This window comes from Artemia sp. Qi Xiang Cuo, chromosome 13 (assembly GCF_049724085.1).
Source record: "Artemia sp. Qi Xiang Cuo chromosome 13, ASM4972408v1, whole genome shotgun sequence".
NCBI lineage: Eukaryota > Metazoa > Arthropoda > Branchiopoda > Anostraca > Artemiidae > Artemia > Artemia sp. Qi Xiang Cuo.
In genome coordinates this window covers 16,391,116-16,407,923 of record NC_142806.1, presented here as the reverse complement: position 1 = coordinate 16,407,923, position 16,808 = coordinate 16,391,116, and the positions used below count along the sequence as shown (strand labels likewise).

The window sequence follows — 16,808 nt, the reverse complement described above, 5'->3', positions numbered from 1 at the left end:
TCCCTAGAAACTTACCTCCCCATGGAGAATTCCCCCGTGGAAAAAAAACCGGCAGAGAATTTGTCCCACCCCTCAACCGAAAATGTATGCCTACATCTCAATAACAAATGCTATTCGCAAACAATGGGCAAATTTTTTAACTTAAAGACCCTTCCCCTTGGGCTGCGTGTGTATGTGGGAGGGGGGGTCATGTTATACCCAAAGGCATAGTTATTGGGCCTTTCAAGTATGATGAACAAAATGGCTATCTAAAAATTTTGATCGGACAATTTGGGGAAAAAAGGGTGGGGGAGGGGCCTATTTGCCCTCCATTTTTTTTTATCACTTAAAAAGGGCACTAGAACTTCTAATTTTCGTTAGAATGAGCCCTTTCCTGATATTCTAGGACCACTGGGTCTATACAATCACCCCTGGGGAAAACAAACAAACCTTTCTTCTGGCAAAAAGTACAAAATTCCACATTTTTGCAGATAGGAGCTTGAAACCTATACAGTAGGGTTCTCTGATACGCTTAATATGATGGTGTGATTTTCATTGAGATCACTTGACTTTAAGAGCTGTTTCCCCTTTTTCGAAAATCAGCAAAAAACTCTCAGGCTCATAACCTTTGATGAACAAGACTAAACTTAATGAAATTTATATATTTAAAATCGGCATAAGAAACCGATTCTTTTGATATATCTATTGGTAACAAAATTCTATTTTTTATAGTTTCGGTTATTATTGAGCTAGGCGATCCTTACTTATAGTTCGTTACCACGAACTGTTTGATAGAAAGCCGAAATAGCAAATTCGGTACAATCGATTCCTCTAAAACAGGTCCTTTGTAGCACAAAAAGGAAGCCACAAATGCACAAACCAAAACACACCTTAAACAAAAAATGTTCAAGAGCACAAATGTTCAAAATTCAAGAGCACAAAAAATGTGCTATTGAATTTATATGAAAAAAATAATACCGTCTTGTCTATACAACAAAGATAGGGATATATGATTTTTTAGGTAACCTTTTTTCTGAAGAGAATGTGTATTTTCATAAGATTTACTTCAATATATTGCGATAAACAACATTTAATGTTCTCTTTTTTAGGGGTTACGCTTTTTTTATCCTTTTTTTTATCCTTTTGTTCTCTTTTTTAGGGGTTACGCTTTTTTTATCCTTTTTTTTATCCTTTTGTTCTCTTTTTTAGGGGTTACGCTTTTTTTATCCTTTTGTTCTCTTTTCTAGGGGTTACGCTTTTTTTATCCTTTTTTTTATCCTTTTGTTCTCTTTTTTAGGGGTTACGCTTTTTTTATCCTTTTTTTTATCCTTTTGTTCTCTTTTTTAGGGGTTACGCTTTTTTTATCCTTCATTCTAATCTTTCTTTGGACTTAACTATGCGCTATTGAAAGCTAATTATTATAATATTTCAACAAAGGGCCGTATCCAGGAGGTTGGATGTGGGGGTTTACCCAGTTTGAGCCCCATGCCCTCCTCTGAAATGTTTATCCGATTTTCTAAATTGCTCTTAAAAATGAAAGTAAAAAAGAAGCTGTTTCTCCTCAAAACCTTCATTCTTTTTTAGACATCCCCCCCAACCGAGAATTGTGTTTGCCCCCTCCCAATAAAAATCCTGGAGACGGCCCTGCTCGCACATACCCATTGAAAATTATTGTCTCCTCCTTTGCTTTTCTGTCCGTCACATCCATGTAAGAAACCATGATCCCATACATATTAGTGCTGTTAGAGTCGAGAAATATTTCCATTTGCAGAGGAGTTCCGGGTAGGACCAAAAGCTGATTATCCACGAGATGACCGTTCTGTATGACATGAGCACCAAGTATAGGGGGTGGAACTCGCTGAGTGTGCTCAGGGACATCAACAATATCCAGGTCTCTGTAAATAAAGTTTAACTTAAATAGGTTCTAAGATTACACTGGCGTCCCACATGGACTGGCAGACCACTTGACGTGCGAAAAAACAAAGAACTAAAAAAAAACTGAAGAAAACAAAATCTTAACCGGACGAGCATTGAAACGGCTTTGCGGTGGTCTTTTCCAAAATATCAGCTTTGTTTTTCGTTTATTCACTGGCTGAAAACTATCCTGATTTGGTTTTATCTTTTGGTTTTCCTCTTTTTTTGTTCTTCAAGCTCAAATTATTTACAACACATCTACGAAACGAAAAAATGCAAAATTAAAAATGTCTCAGTGAAATGGCCCGAAATAGGAAAAGAGAAACGAAAAATATGTATATATATATATATATATATATATATATATATATATATATATATATATATATATATATATATATATATATATATATATATATATATATATATATATATATATATATATATATATATATATATATATATATATATATATATATATATATATATATATATATATATATATATATATATATATATATATATATATATATATATATATATATATATATATATATATATATATATATATATATATATATATATATATATATAAGAAAAATGAGTCAAACAGTATAAAAGAAAAATCAACCTTGTGTTAATTACCACTATCAACTCAAATCAGGCAATTCGGGTTTAATCAGACCCGGAGAAAAACAAAAAAGAAGAAAAATAAACGAAAGAAAAAGGGTAATTGAAACTTTCTTAGACTACATTATATATATATATATATATATATATATATATATATATATATATATATATATATATATATATATATATATATATATATATATATATATATATATTATTTTTTATATATATATATATATATATATATATATATATATATATATATATAGTTTCACACCGTTGAAGTGCATTTTAGACTACTGGAAATTTCCCTCCTGTTAATCAATTCCCTCTTGGAAAATTCTCCCCGTATTTTAAATTGACTTGGTATATTCTAAATTATAAGATTATATTCTAAATTATAATTTTTAGATCTTATTTCTTCTGCACATGTTGTTGCGGAATAGGGGTTGATTTACCATAGTAGGGTAAGACAAAGATTAAAGAAATATAATTTGGTTGTTTTTTGTTGTTTTTTTTTCAAATAGCACGGAACCGAGTTTCGCCCGGTGAAAACAAGACCGTATTATTTCCCTTTTATTCAATTTTTCTAATGAAAAAACTTTTGCTATTCGTGGAATAACCTTACTTCTCTTGGAAAAACTAAATTAAAAAAAAACCTTTGAAATTAACAATACGCTAGATTCTTAATCGTATCGGCAAACTTCTCAAATTGAACGAAAATATGAATGACAGGATTGCCACGGACAGGACTCTATTGACAGGATCTTCAGTTAAAATAGAAAAAGCTTACTGCGATTCCTCAAAGCCATCTGGAAGGGTGTCACGTTTTTGTTTCTTGACGTTCTTTTGTGGCACGCATTTTAGAATTAGTACGTCTCTTCTCGGGTTTGTCTTCTTGTTTAATTTCTTTGCTTTCTTCGCTAAGTCATATTCAACGACCAACCTGTGATAGTAGGTGGAACTGCCCTGCAAAAAGTTTGACATTATTGACACTATTTGACATCGGCGTAATTTAACACTCTTGACATTATTTGACATTAGTCCCATAAATTCATTATAAATGGTGACTAAGTATTTTCAAAAGTATCGTATCGTATCGACCTTTAAATATTTCAGCTCTTTTTCCGTTATGTTTGGATGTCTACTCTTGCTTACAAAGCTATTGATAAAAGTTAACATTTATTTTCATATCAGGAATCATAAAAAAAATCATTGGTGGCAGTGGGATCCTTCTTCTCATTAAGTTCCTCATTAATGTCCTTCCTTACATTTAAGCTCTTCTCATTAAGGTACTTAATGAGATTTCCTTTAAAATGAGCCATGCTCTCTATGATGTTCCAGTGTCCAGCTAGCTTCGGAGAAGGAAAAATGAAAAAAAAATGTTTCCGATGTAGAATTTCGTGGTTTCAGCCACTTTGATTGTTTTTAATACCAATGGATTTTCCTTGTTGTTCAAGCCAAGGGACTGTAAGTTTACTTTACAAGGTTTTCGGCCAAAATAATTCCAATGGTATGTCTTGTGTTTTAATCTGACACCATTTTAAGGGGTTTTGGCTATTTTTTGTTACGATGGGACGTGTTATTCTTTTATTAGGTTGCAGCTACCGCTGCAACCACTAAAGAATATTGTTGTTTCCTGTTCTACAGCTTTTTCGGATGTGTTTGACGATCTTGGAATAGCTCGATGTAAAGTGCATTAGAATCTTTCACTGTCTCTACAAAACCAGTTCAAGGCCGTAGATTGTGTAAAAATGCCGTTGTTATTTTTCGGACACATTTTCTTCTATGGTTTCAAGAAAGTAGTTGAGCCAGGCAAATGAAATTTTCAGAAGCTAGACCCGATACCAATATCTGGAAAATCTCTGAAAGCGTCATTCGCAAAGCTCAACTATTTTCTTGACAGAATGGGAAAATTTTTTCTAACAAGCGATTGTTTATTTTACGGTGATAACACATAAATTATCTTTAAAGTCAAATCTCAGTATTTGATTTTTTTTCATAGAAAAAAATAATTTTTACACCAAAAATTAGATGTGATGGTGCTTTCGGTGTGTCTTGTTCTAAAGCAGAAACGGACTTAAAGCAGACTGGAGCAGATTTCAAAATATTAAATTATGATTCAAATCGCAAATATGTAACGGTTTTTGACTGTTTAGTCAGTAAGAAAAGGCTTTAAATATATCTTTACTTCTAAAGTTGATTTTTTGGCTTTTTGAAAGTTCTCTGTAACTGATTCCGATAAGGTTTTTAAATTCTGGGTAGCACCATTAAGAGTTTTATGTGACATGTCGATTTTCCAAATCTTTGCACTCAGGCAAGGATGCAGGGGGAGGGAGCCGTCGTGCCAATTCCTACCCTCAATTTTCAATTTTTATGGGGCTTTTTCCACAGAATACGCCTATTTTTATGGTTTTGATGTAGATAATCCATCAGACTTGGTATAGATATAGAAAAATATTTGTGTTCCAATCAGGTTAAACAAAAAGTCCATTAATTTTACTTTAATTTTTTCAATGGCGGATCCAGGGGGCGAGGGGTCGCGCGCCCCCCAAACGTATTCTAAAGTAGTGTAGTTTACTTAATCAACGCAAGATTGCGTGAATTAAACTTGCTCCTAATGCAAGTTTATCGGATAAACCTATTTTGCCAAACCCCCTCCCCCCCCCCAAAAAAAAAATCCTGGATCATCCCCTGACTTTTTAGATATAAAGATTAATTAACTTACACCGTTAATTTTAGTTTCATTAAGACAGAAAATGACTCCTGAAAACAATAGCAATGAAACACTGAAAAATAATTTGAAGAATTATTAAAAATTACTAAAGGATCGTTAGCATTAAAAAAATTAGCATTAAAAAATATTAAAGAAGTTATTGAAAAAAATTCATAAGGAATGAAATATTATATTAACAAACTATTATATTAGCCAGTAGATTAACATCAGCTTGCCAATTTAATTCTTTTACGTCATTACTACATGCTGACCTTTGTATAAGTTATGTATGCAAAATGTTCTGGCTGCGCCGGTGACATAAGTCCTGTTTTTGGGCTAATTAATTTTATGATATATTACTTTTCTGTTCTTAGAACATTCTTCTCAGTTTTCGTTTTTCGCTAAATCAAACTGCTTGGATCTTAAAGCTCACAGATTTCAGTCAACAGTGCTCAGTCAGGTAATTTTTTTTTACCAGCAGGAGATCAAACAGACGTCTTTGTTGTTATTATCATCAAAATCCTTAGGCAACTGACCAGAGCAGAATGAACTTCAATTAAAAAAAAAGAAGCTTGAGATGTAAGATCAGAGTCCCCAGATCTTCTTAAGGGGATTCTATACCTTAGAGGACTACCCCATCTCGTCCATTATACAAAAATTAAGTTTTTGTGATCGAGCTATTTAGAACTGATCTGGCGGTGTTGCCGTAACTTGTAGAGCTGTGATAAGAGATATGAATAAACGACAAAAAACTAAATGACGACACTTTACCAGGAATCTTCAGAAAAACCATTTAACTTCTCCTGTTTTGTGCAATAATTTCACGTGCGTGCGTGATTTTTTTTTTTTTTTTTTTTTTTTTTTTTTTTTTTAAACAGAGGAGAGTTTTCTTTTTGAAGTTCAGGAAAGAGCAGTCCTTAAAAATTTTCGAAAACTCTAAAAAGCAGCTCAAAGGAAATATGAAAACGTTAAAAAGCAGCTCAAAGGAAATATGAAAACGCCAAAAATATGAAAACGCTAAAAAGCAGCTCAAAGGAAGTATGAAAACGCCAAAAAGCAGCTCAAAGGAAGTATGAAAATGCTAAAAAGCAGCTCAAAAGAAATATAAAAACGCTAGAAAGTAGTTCAAAGAAAATAGGAAATCGATAAAAAGCAGCTCAAAGGAAATATGAAAACGTTAAAAAGCAGCTCAAAGGAAATATGAAAACGTTAAAAAGCAGCTCAAAGGAAATATGAAAACGCCAAAAATATGAAAACGCTAAAAAGCAGCTCAAAGGAAGTATGAAAACGCCAAAAAGCAGCTCAAAGGAAGTATGAAAATGCTAAAAAGCAGCTCAAAAGAAATATAAAAACTCTAGAAAGTAGTTCAAAGAAAATAGGAAATCGATAAAAAGCAGCTCAAAGGAAATATGAAAACGCTAAAAAGCAGCTCAAAGGAAATATGAAAACGCTAAAAAGCAGCTCAAAGGAAACATGATTTGAGCTACTTGGCAGCATTCGGAGCTCCTTGTGACGATAAAACTTTCATTGAAAACTTTGCCGACACAGGGGACGTAAAATGCCATTGCCTTTTCAGTCAAATTTCACAGTCAAACCAAAGATTCTCAATAGTTCTCGAAATTGGCAAGTCCTCTCGAAGAATTCGCTAATGGGCCCTTTGCCTTCGATACTGTCAGCTGACACTGAGGCTCACAAAATGGTTTTACGGTTAGAATCTCCTTATAAAAAAATCGTAAGATCTTAGATGTAAGATATAAATCTCAGAAAATTTAGGAACCGAAAAATTGGGCATATAGTTGATGAAAACGAACTATAGATACAGCTAGGAAACTTTCTGTTAAGAATGAGACACAGCTAGTCAGAAGAATTCCCCAGCAATACCGCATAAGCAACAGCCACACATTCAGTAATACCGCATAAGCAACAACCACACATTCAGTAATACCGCATAAGCAACAGCCACACATTCAGTAATGCCGCATAAGCAACAGCCACACATTCAGTAATACCGCATAAGCAACAGCTACACATTCAAAAATACCGCATAAGCAACAGCCACACATTCAGTAATACCGCACAAGCAACAGCCACATTCAGTAATACCGCATAAGCAACAGCCACACATTCAGTTTAACCGCATAAGCAACAGCCACACATTAAAATTCGCTATTGCGCGCGCAAAGGCGAAACCAATGGTAAGTGCCCGGTTATCATTAGGCTTGTTTTTTTTCACTCATCAATGTGCTAAGATCTTATACCTTTTGTCAGAAAACGCTTAAAAGTGAAACCTTTGAACTAAAAGCGAGTCTCCATTTGGGAGATTCTGCAAATCTGCCATCTTGCAGAAAAAGCAACGTCGAAGGTTGCAGTATCTGCAAACTGCCAATACGGAGCCATTGAAACAAAATTTGCAGATTGGCGCTGCAGATTTGCAGAATCTGCCAAATGGAGACTGACTTTAAGATCTTACATCTTTTGTCGTTTTTATGCAAACGTCTTTGATCATTCAGCTCTGATCAGTGGTCTGAGAACAATGACGAGCATGTCATCAAAGTTCTCTCATCGTTGTTCTATATGGCAGAACAGTGGCGTTCTTCACACTTTTTGTTAACATCAGTGAGCTGTAAGATCTTAGAACAAAGATGAGTTAAAAAACGATAATCTTTGCAGAAAGATGCAAGATCTTAGATGTAAGATCTTAGTGCTAAAAAACGGCCCTAGTATGTCTTAATACTTTTCAATGGAGATGATAGGAGCTTTCGATACTGCGTATAAATGGTCTGTGCTGTGCTTTCGTCTGTGCTTTCGATACTGTGCTTTCGATATGGTCTGTGCTTTCGATACTGTGCTGATAAATGGTCTAGCAATAAGATGATGAAACACCTGATTCGTTCCATTTGTCATCATGGTTGCCACTTGTGGTACTAAAGGATCCTGTCTTATGGGTCGCAAGGCCACTTGTGCTATAAAAAAGATCAGTAATTTTTGTAGTTTGTTGTACAAGCTTCGGTTCGTTTTTCTGTGGTATCTTTTGGAATTTTTGGATCAAAATACAGCGGTGTCTATTGGTACGGTACTTTTCAGTGACTCTTACAAAATACAATGCCAACTCAAGAGACAGTCTCACACCTCTTTGGCACCAAAATTAACCATCTGTAGCACATACTTACCAATCATAACAAACGAAAATTGATATTGACGAACTTCAAAAATTTAACCAAGCATTGGAAGCAGAGTGACCACGCAGACCCCAACTTATAACTCCCAATTCACATAAATTCCAAACATTAAGTCCCACCCCAAAAGCACCCCGTTACCCCAACAGCCAAATAGGTCCCTACCAAAAAGCTATAACGGTACAACTCAAGTCTTTACCGCACAGCTCCCACAACGTCAAGTCCTGATCAATATAATGTCCCATTCATGCAGCTCGCCGCCAGCCAAAACATAGTGATTTCCGGTTTTTACCAAAGGCAAAATTTTTAGTTTTTTTGGCAGGTGATGACAACATTTCATCATGTTTCGTAATTGACGTTTGATTTCCATCAAGGTTGATATTAAAAGGTTTTCACAGTGACTAATCGACAAAATGACGTTTAAATTACAATTTAACTGTCATAAAGCATAACACAGTAAAAAACTATTTTTAATAAATCGCTTCGAATCTCAACCCCAGATTATATAATTGTTGATTGCAAACAGGGCCGGCAAACAGGGCGTATATATATATATATATATATATATATATATATATATATATATATATATATATATATATATATATATATATATATATATATATATATATATATATATATATATATATATATATATATATATATATATATATAACTGAAAGAATGTACCCCGGGTGTTTGACAACTTGGCTTTTGTTTTGATTTCAGACCATCAACAATCGAAAGGTAAATTTTGTTAACTTTTCATTGAGATTTTTGTGTGACGTTCGGAAGCCGGAAGTAAGTTTATATGAAAAAGGCGACAGCTTGTCCTTTATCTTGACCGTGCCGAGTAAAAATCAGGGCAATAATACCATTTATAGGTGAAAGAATTTTGAATCCATTTTCGGAAAGTTTGCTTCAGGGAAGAGCAGGCAACCCAGGAAAACAAATACAGAGCTTAAAAAATAAGTAGATATAAGTCTTAGCACTCATTTGGTGATGAATGACATTTTTTTATGAAAGTAATTTGTTTTACGTAATAATTTTGGAAAATGTGTCCACTTTATGTCCCAAATGTCTAAAATGTGTCCATTTTTTGCCCTATTATGTCATTATGTCCAGGCACATAGAAATATGTCCTTTGGACATAAAATATTTCCAGTTGGCAACCCTGCTGAAAACGTCTGTATACTTCCAAATAACCAATACTAGGCTATATGTTAACATTGGGTAAAGTTCATAACTTTCAGGCCTCCCCCGGGAACTTCGGGGGATTAATTCATCCTAAAAGACATACTTATAATATTTTCGAACATGCTGAACAGAATGGCTATCTCAAAATTTTGATCAGGTGACTTTGGGAAAAAATTAGCGTGGAAGGGGGCCTAGCTACCCTCCATTTTTTGGTCATTTAAAAAGGGCACTAGAACTTTTAATTTCCATTCCATTGAGCCCTCCCACGATATTCTAGCACAACTGGGCCGATACGATCACCCCTGGGAAAAAAAAACAACAAATAAACACGCACCCGTGATCTTTCTTCTGGCAAAAAAAGCAAAATTCCACATTTTTGTAGATGGGAGCTTGAAACCTCTACAGTAGGGTTTTCTGATACGCGGAATATGATTGTGTGATTTTCATTAAGGTTCTATACTTTTTAGGGGGTCTTTCCCCCTTTTTTCGAAAATCAGCCAAATTTTCTCAGGCTGTCTTTCCCCCTTTTTTCGAAAATCAGCCAAATTTTCTCAGGCGCCTAACTTTTGATGGGATTATACTTGATGAAACTTGTATATTTGAAATCAGCATTAAAATCTGATTCTTTTGATGTATCTATTTATATCAAAATACCGTTTTCTAGAGTTTCGGTTACCATTGAGCCGGGTCGCTCCTTACTAACAGTTCGTTACCACGAACTGTTTGATTATAGAAAACTAGCGCTTTAGTGAAAATACAAAAGCCGAGTAAAAAAAAGAACATTTGTTTAGGAGTTAAAGTGAGTACATAACCTGACAACAACAAATTAATCTATAAAGCTATTCGGTACAATCCCTTTATGTGGGCCTTTCTAAAAAGTGAAGTTTCGTTAATGCTAATGAAATAAAATAAAATAGGATGACTATATAATAGTTTAGAAAACGAATTTGGGATATATATTTGCACATTGGGGGTAGGGGGTGGAGGGCAAAGCATTGCATATATTAAATACGTAACCTAACCTCTAGGTACCTTTTTCCCCATCTAAACTCCAAAAAACAACACTTTAAATATCTTAAAACCACGCTAGACAAAGTATTTCTCTCAGTGGTGTCTTGAATCATCTTGTAAAAACGGTTTTTCAAAGCGTCTCTTCCGTTTGACTGTAGCATCTCTTGTTGGACTTCTTTAGAGAGAGGCCCATAGAGAGAGCTTCTTTAGAGACTTCATAGAATATGAAGCCCATAGATAGAGCTTCATAGAATATTTATTGACTCTTTTAGAATGGACCCGTTTTTTTTTTTGTTTTTTTTTTTACTTTCTTTGGACAAAAATTGAGGTTTTGTGATACGTGCCAGTTTAACAATGTTTGTCAATATGGGGGCTCGAAACCTTCTGTTTAGGGTCTCAGACCATGAAAAATTGATTGGATATCTTATAATTTCCACTCTTTGGCATTTAGGTTTTATTTTGGGCACAAAATGGTAAAAACATCACTCTGCTGAATTTCTTATGATCGGGAGGGAAATCAAAATCTTCTGTATAAGATTTTAGACCATGGCAAATTGATAGAATGTTTTAGAATTTCCGTTCTCGAGGAGTTGAAGTTTGGTGGCCCAAAATGGCAGAAACCAACGCGGCACGATCTCTTTTGGTACTTAATAAGGGTACTAGATACGGAGATTAATTGAAATAATATTTACCATTCTTGAGTCAGCTAAAAATGGCATTTTTTTCACTTGACAGTTTTTTTCTTTCAAAACGCGTTTTTTAACTTATGGTTTCTATCGACCATTGTTCGCTCTTTACTAGGTTGCATCTATCACTGTAACTATGATCTCCAAATATTTAAATACCCTATTTGACGGTCAAGGCTATTACTTACTTTGTCAGTAAATGTATTAGACAAAATATGGATTAAAGTCCAAAAGATTTTCAAGGACATTAGCGCAAGTTTAACTATTTAATATAGCAAATTGTTAATGCAAACAAAAAAGTTGAAACCGGAAAACAACTTCGGTTAGCCTACGTGATTGTCATATATGTTGCCACTACCAAATTTAGTGCTTTTTCATCGACCATGTTCCATTATTAAAATACCCTATTTGTGAGTCAAGTATGTTGCTCATCAGCCATTGAAACCAAAATTTATGCACGGGGGTTCACTATCTCAAGGATTGACCCAGAAATTTAGCCGTAGGTTCACTGAAACTCTTTGTTTTTTAGTTAAACGCTGGTGCTTTGGCATATTTATGGCTAAAATATTTGCATCTTCAAATGCCTCTTCCATCAAATGCCCATTCTGCGAATCTTCCGTTCAGCCAAAAATCCATATTTTAGGCACACCTTTTTAAAATATCCTCAAAAGTCTTTTTAACTACTGTTGCCATATTTTGAATGCGCCAAAATTTTGATTTCGCTATATTTTGACTAAATTACCCCATTTGTCAGTCAAGTTTGTTACATATCAGCCATTAATAAAACCAAATTTATGCACTGGGGTTCACTACCTCAAGGGTTGACGCTGAAATTTAGCCGTGGGTTCATTGAAACTGTTGGTTTTTTAGTTGAACATTGGTATATTTGCGTACTTATCGCTTAAATATTCTTTACGTCAAATACTTCTCCCATCTAATGTCCATTCGGCGAGATGTTCATTCAGTCAAGTTCCTACCTACAGAGGTCGAACCATTTTAGGCACACCTTTAAAGGGATATCCTCAAAATTCTTTTCAAGCACGGTTGCCATATTTTAAATGCGTTGAGAAACAAACAATTCTCACATTCGTCTCTTGAAAAGTTACATCGTGGAACAATATCATTGTATTCATGTTTCAAAATTCGAAATGATAAGTAGAATTTTTTAGAACAAATGCCAAGTTAAGAATTTGGGCCACTACGGAACATCAACGATAGCAAAAAACAGATATCAGTATTCAAAGTGGTTAATAAGTTAAATCTGTTAGGTCAAAGTTGGCTGTCTGTTTTTAAGAGCACTCCCCGAGTGGCAGGTTGGATGCCGCTTTATCAAAAATGGTCATTTAACTTTGCAACTTAGTCAGTATCCAAGAGCAACTGAACGCGATCGACAATTAATAGAATTCCAAACGCCACACGCCGGGTAATGGTGAAATTTGTCTGGAAAATATTGCAGTATTCGGCCTACTATCGGTGCCACAACTATTTCATGGAACAAAAAAGTTCTTAGCATCTGTTTTAATTTCCATATTCTAAAAATATTCCTTGCAGATTTATGTTTTATAACCTGTTTTTATTCATTTTAGTTTTTTGAAACTAAAGTAGGTCACTTGAAATTAATGAACGGGTCACTCGGAGACCGCGGGTCATAGCTTGCCAATCCCTCTTCTAAAGTCTAAAGTATAATTTGCGCTTTACTGAAAACGCTTTGCATTTCAAACGTATATTTTTGCCGAAACATCAACAGCAAAAAAAGAAAGAAAACACTGATGTTACTAAAATTTTAGAAATAAGAGCTCAGATCCATTAAAAGACTAGTGTCATTGGTGCCTTGCTAAAAACTATATATGTTTCAAACGGCTTTTCTTTTCCATTTTAGAATTAAAAATGAATTTCTGCTGAAAATACATCATTACATTTTAATCGATCAATCTAGGTGTCATTAATTGAATATTCACAAAATTTTGGTGAAGATTCTTTTCCTTTTTATCTAACCCACAAAAATCTACAGGCAAAACAACTGGAATTATTGCTTCAAGCAACTGAAGCAGATCGCTTCAAAACAGATCGTTTTGAAAATTACCAATGTTAGTTTCATAAACATTATTCAAGAACCAGTTTTCAATGCTTTTGAAATAAATAGAATAAAAAAGGAATGCTTAGTGGAAATTTTAAACAAATTACAGTGTTTCTGTTTTCGTCAGATCTTCCCATCTTCCTAGAGTTCCTGCAATGCAAATATATCAGTCGGGACCTCCGCTCAACCATCCCTAATGCAAGAACGAAAAAAAAACAGATACAGATAATGCATTTGGGGGGCAATAAAAAAATGTTACTGCTTTGCCCTACATTCCTAGATCAAGCGACAAACTGGGAAGAATTTAAAAACGCATAAACTTGATACCTTATATACAAATCTAAACATAATACAGAACATTAAAAATACTTTCCAAAACTCTAAAATACTTTCAATACTTTTCAACTGTTGCAAGGCTAAAACCAGGCCATAGAGGTGTTCAAAGATGGAATTCAAAGGCATCCCAAGATAGAATCCCCTCTTTTTGCGGTTGTTTCTATATTGGAAGGAGCCATTAAACATTAGAAGAGAGATTATTGGAGTAAAAATCATCGTTCAACAAACGTGTAACTCCCTTCCACCTCAATCTTGTGCAGAAAGCAATGTTGCCATCTATATCACAACCGTTAACATATTTAATAAGCCTCTCATTGCAAAAAGGGTTTTTTCCATCAATCCAGAAGAAAGTTCGAATAGTACCTGTCTACAAAGGTGGTCTTGAATCAAGATAACCCACCTAGCTTTCGGGCTGAATTCTCTCGGTGTTTTCGAAGTCTTTGAACAGCCTTTGAAGAATAAGCTTTACTTTTTTCTTGAAGCAAAGGCATTTCTCAACTAACAGAAAATTTGGCTCGAACCAGGGCAATCAACTGAAGATGCAGTGACATCATTGAACTTTTTTATTCACAAAGTATTTAACCTGGGACTTGTGCCAGCTGCTATTTTACTGGATAAAAAGTATCGACAGTATGGATCATGGAATTCTACAAGGTAAATTAAAACACACCGGAGTTACAGGAGAGGCACTGAAATGGTTCCAGCGACTTTCTTAAGAAAAGATCCATGAAACGAAACAATGGTAAACTTAAATGTGTCGGAAGGATTGATCCTTAGCCCAGTGTTATTTCTAATTCGTGATAATGCCCTAAATTCAAGTTCCGAACTCAAATTTAAGGACATTGCGGTACTGCTAACTATGCTGCAGTGAAGACACTTCAAATAGTAACAACAACTCCAATGAGCAGCTGGCATTTGCATACGATACTACAATGGCCTTCTGTGACCGGAAAAACTGGCATGGGAAAACTCCCAGAAAAACTTAGAATTACCTTAGAAGAAACTTATGTTTCGATGGATGAAATCGTTTTGCAATAAATGTCGAGAAATCGGGTGTTTTATTCTTTCCAATGGTTAAAACTTCTAACTCGGAAATAACTGGAATTGTGACTTCCAGATAACAATAAAGCGACAAAAAATGAATTTGCATGGTATCTGGGTATATTCCTGGATAAAAACCTATCCTTTCTACATCACAGCAAGGCTCTTTATGCTCTTTATGTATATTTTTGGTATATTTTTAGGTGAGATGTATTTTTAAGTTTTCCTCTATGGCGGGATCCTCAGTTGATGACAAATAGTCTACAGAGGCACACATCCTAGAGAGACTGAAATCTCCTCTCTTGCTCTTGCTTGAGATGCCATGTTTCTGATGCACGGAGTAGGACGGGCAAAACATAACTATTAAATATACAAAGCTTGAGCCAGGGAGAGAAACCACTCCATCTCCAAAAATATTTTGGTCCATCAATGTTGCTGCTTCCCTGTCCAATCCTGCCAATGAATCTTTTGGATACAGATACAACATTATCGATGGTGCTGCCAAGGTATTTGAAATTGACTTCTTGTTCCACTTTGATGTTGCCATATTTAATCTTTGTGGCCAAGCTGCTACTTGTCATGGCTTTGATTTTACTGACATTGACCGAGATCGCGAAAACTTCTGCTTCTTGTTCAACGCCTACACTCGTAAACTAGTAGAATGGCGACACCGTCGACAAAATCTAGGTCACTGAACGGGCGATTATTTAGGCGTAACTTAGTTAAGTCAACGCTTCTCTGTACTACTGTAACCATGATCAATGGAGAACTCCAATCTTCGCAACCATCCACCCCTGATTAAAACACATCGACAGATTCAAACCCTACTCACCCCCAATTTCCCTTACAGTGAAAGAGAGGGCAACCACATGCTAAGTTTCAGAACAATTATGTCCATTAATTCAAGAATGCTAATAAATAGACACATCCCTTCCCTCTTCCCCTAGACCTTGGCCCAATACATTGTTCCTCCTGCCCATCTCAACCCAAGTACCAGTACAACCTCTGACTTCAATATCACTTTACCCATCATCTACTGCCCTGCATCCTTCTCTAGAACTTCTCCAGCCATTCATTTAGGAACGTATAGAAAACGAAAAGACCAACAACAAAATATTATATTATCTTTATTATATTGTATTATTATATAATATAATCATTACATAATAGTATATTATATTATTTTTATATATTAAAAACTATTAGCGGCACTCACAGTCCAGCGTTACCTAGTAGAGTCTCAACTTTTTTTTTCAGAAACGAAGTTGAGTTTCCTATCTTGTAAGTTCTCCCATACCCTTCACTCACAGTCACAGGAAATACCGGCTTTAGGTCGTTAAACACATTGTGTTCCATGACTTATGCAACGACCCCACAGCTTGAAACCCAGAGCAATGGATTTAAAACAAAATCCTTTAAAATTTGAATAAATTGCTTAAACTAGATACTAGTCTATAATAAAAACCTACCCAGGAAGTTATTCAAAAAAGAAAGGGTTGGGATGCAGCGAAAATTTACGGACGTTGGAACAAATATTACAAAATTCAAGAAAGGCAAATTACATTGAAAGTATAGGATACTGCAGCAATTTCAAGATTGTCTTTAGTGGAGAATGACCAACTCTGCCCTTGCCCTTCAACTATATACATATAGTTGAATTGAGCAACAGATAGATAAATAGACAGATAGATAGGTATTAATCAATACAAAAACCTATTTGGGCCATGGCAAAAAAAAAAAAAAAATCAAATAAGCAACATGAACACAGTTTGAAAACAATGTATTCAATATGTATATTGAACTATATACATACGTGTCTGCACACCAAATATAATTAAAACACTTACGGTCTGTTTGTTGGTGATCTTATTTATTCCACATCGTTCATAATTATCTAAAGGAAGGTTGAACACAACTTGGTCCTTCGAAATTTTAGGTTGGCAAACTAGAAAAAAAAATCAATATATACCATACAATAAGCCATATTTTTTAGGGTTGAAATTCTTTTCTCTTTTTTATATTTACAACCCTTTGTTATGCAA

At 34.7% G+C, this 16,808-nt stretch overlaps 1 protein-coding gene and 1 long non-coding RNA gene across 2 annotated transcripts in view; both read right to left on the bottom strand.

The window, feature by feature from the left end:
- Positions 1 to 16,808, bottom strand: part of LOC148945010 (uncharacterized) — a 540,330-nt gene that overhangs the window by 208,123 nt on the left and 315,399 nt on the right. The gene's annotated exons all lie outside the window — the stretch shown is intronic.
- The window catches only part of qsm (Zona pelucida superfamily protein qsm), a 75,362-nt gene that overhangs the window by 30,219 nt on the left and 28,335 nt on the right, over positions 1 to 16,808 (bottom strand). Inside the window, exons 3-5 of the mRNA XM_089099265.1 lie at positions 16,614 to 16,711; positions 3,320 to 3,495; positions 1,638 to 1,874 (exon numbers count right to left, since the gene is read on the bottom strand). Of these exons, the coding sequence (XP_088955391.1) occupies positions 1,638 to 1,874; positions 3,320 to 3,495; positions 16,614 to 16,711 (511 nt within the window). The remainder of the gene's footprint in view (positions 1 to 1,637; positions 1,875 to 3,319; positions 3,496 to 16,613; positions 16,712 to 16,808) is intronic.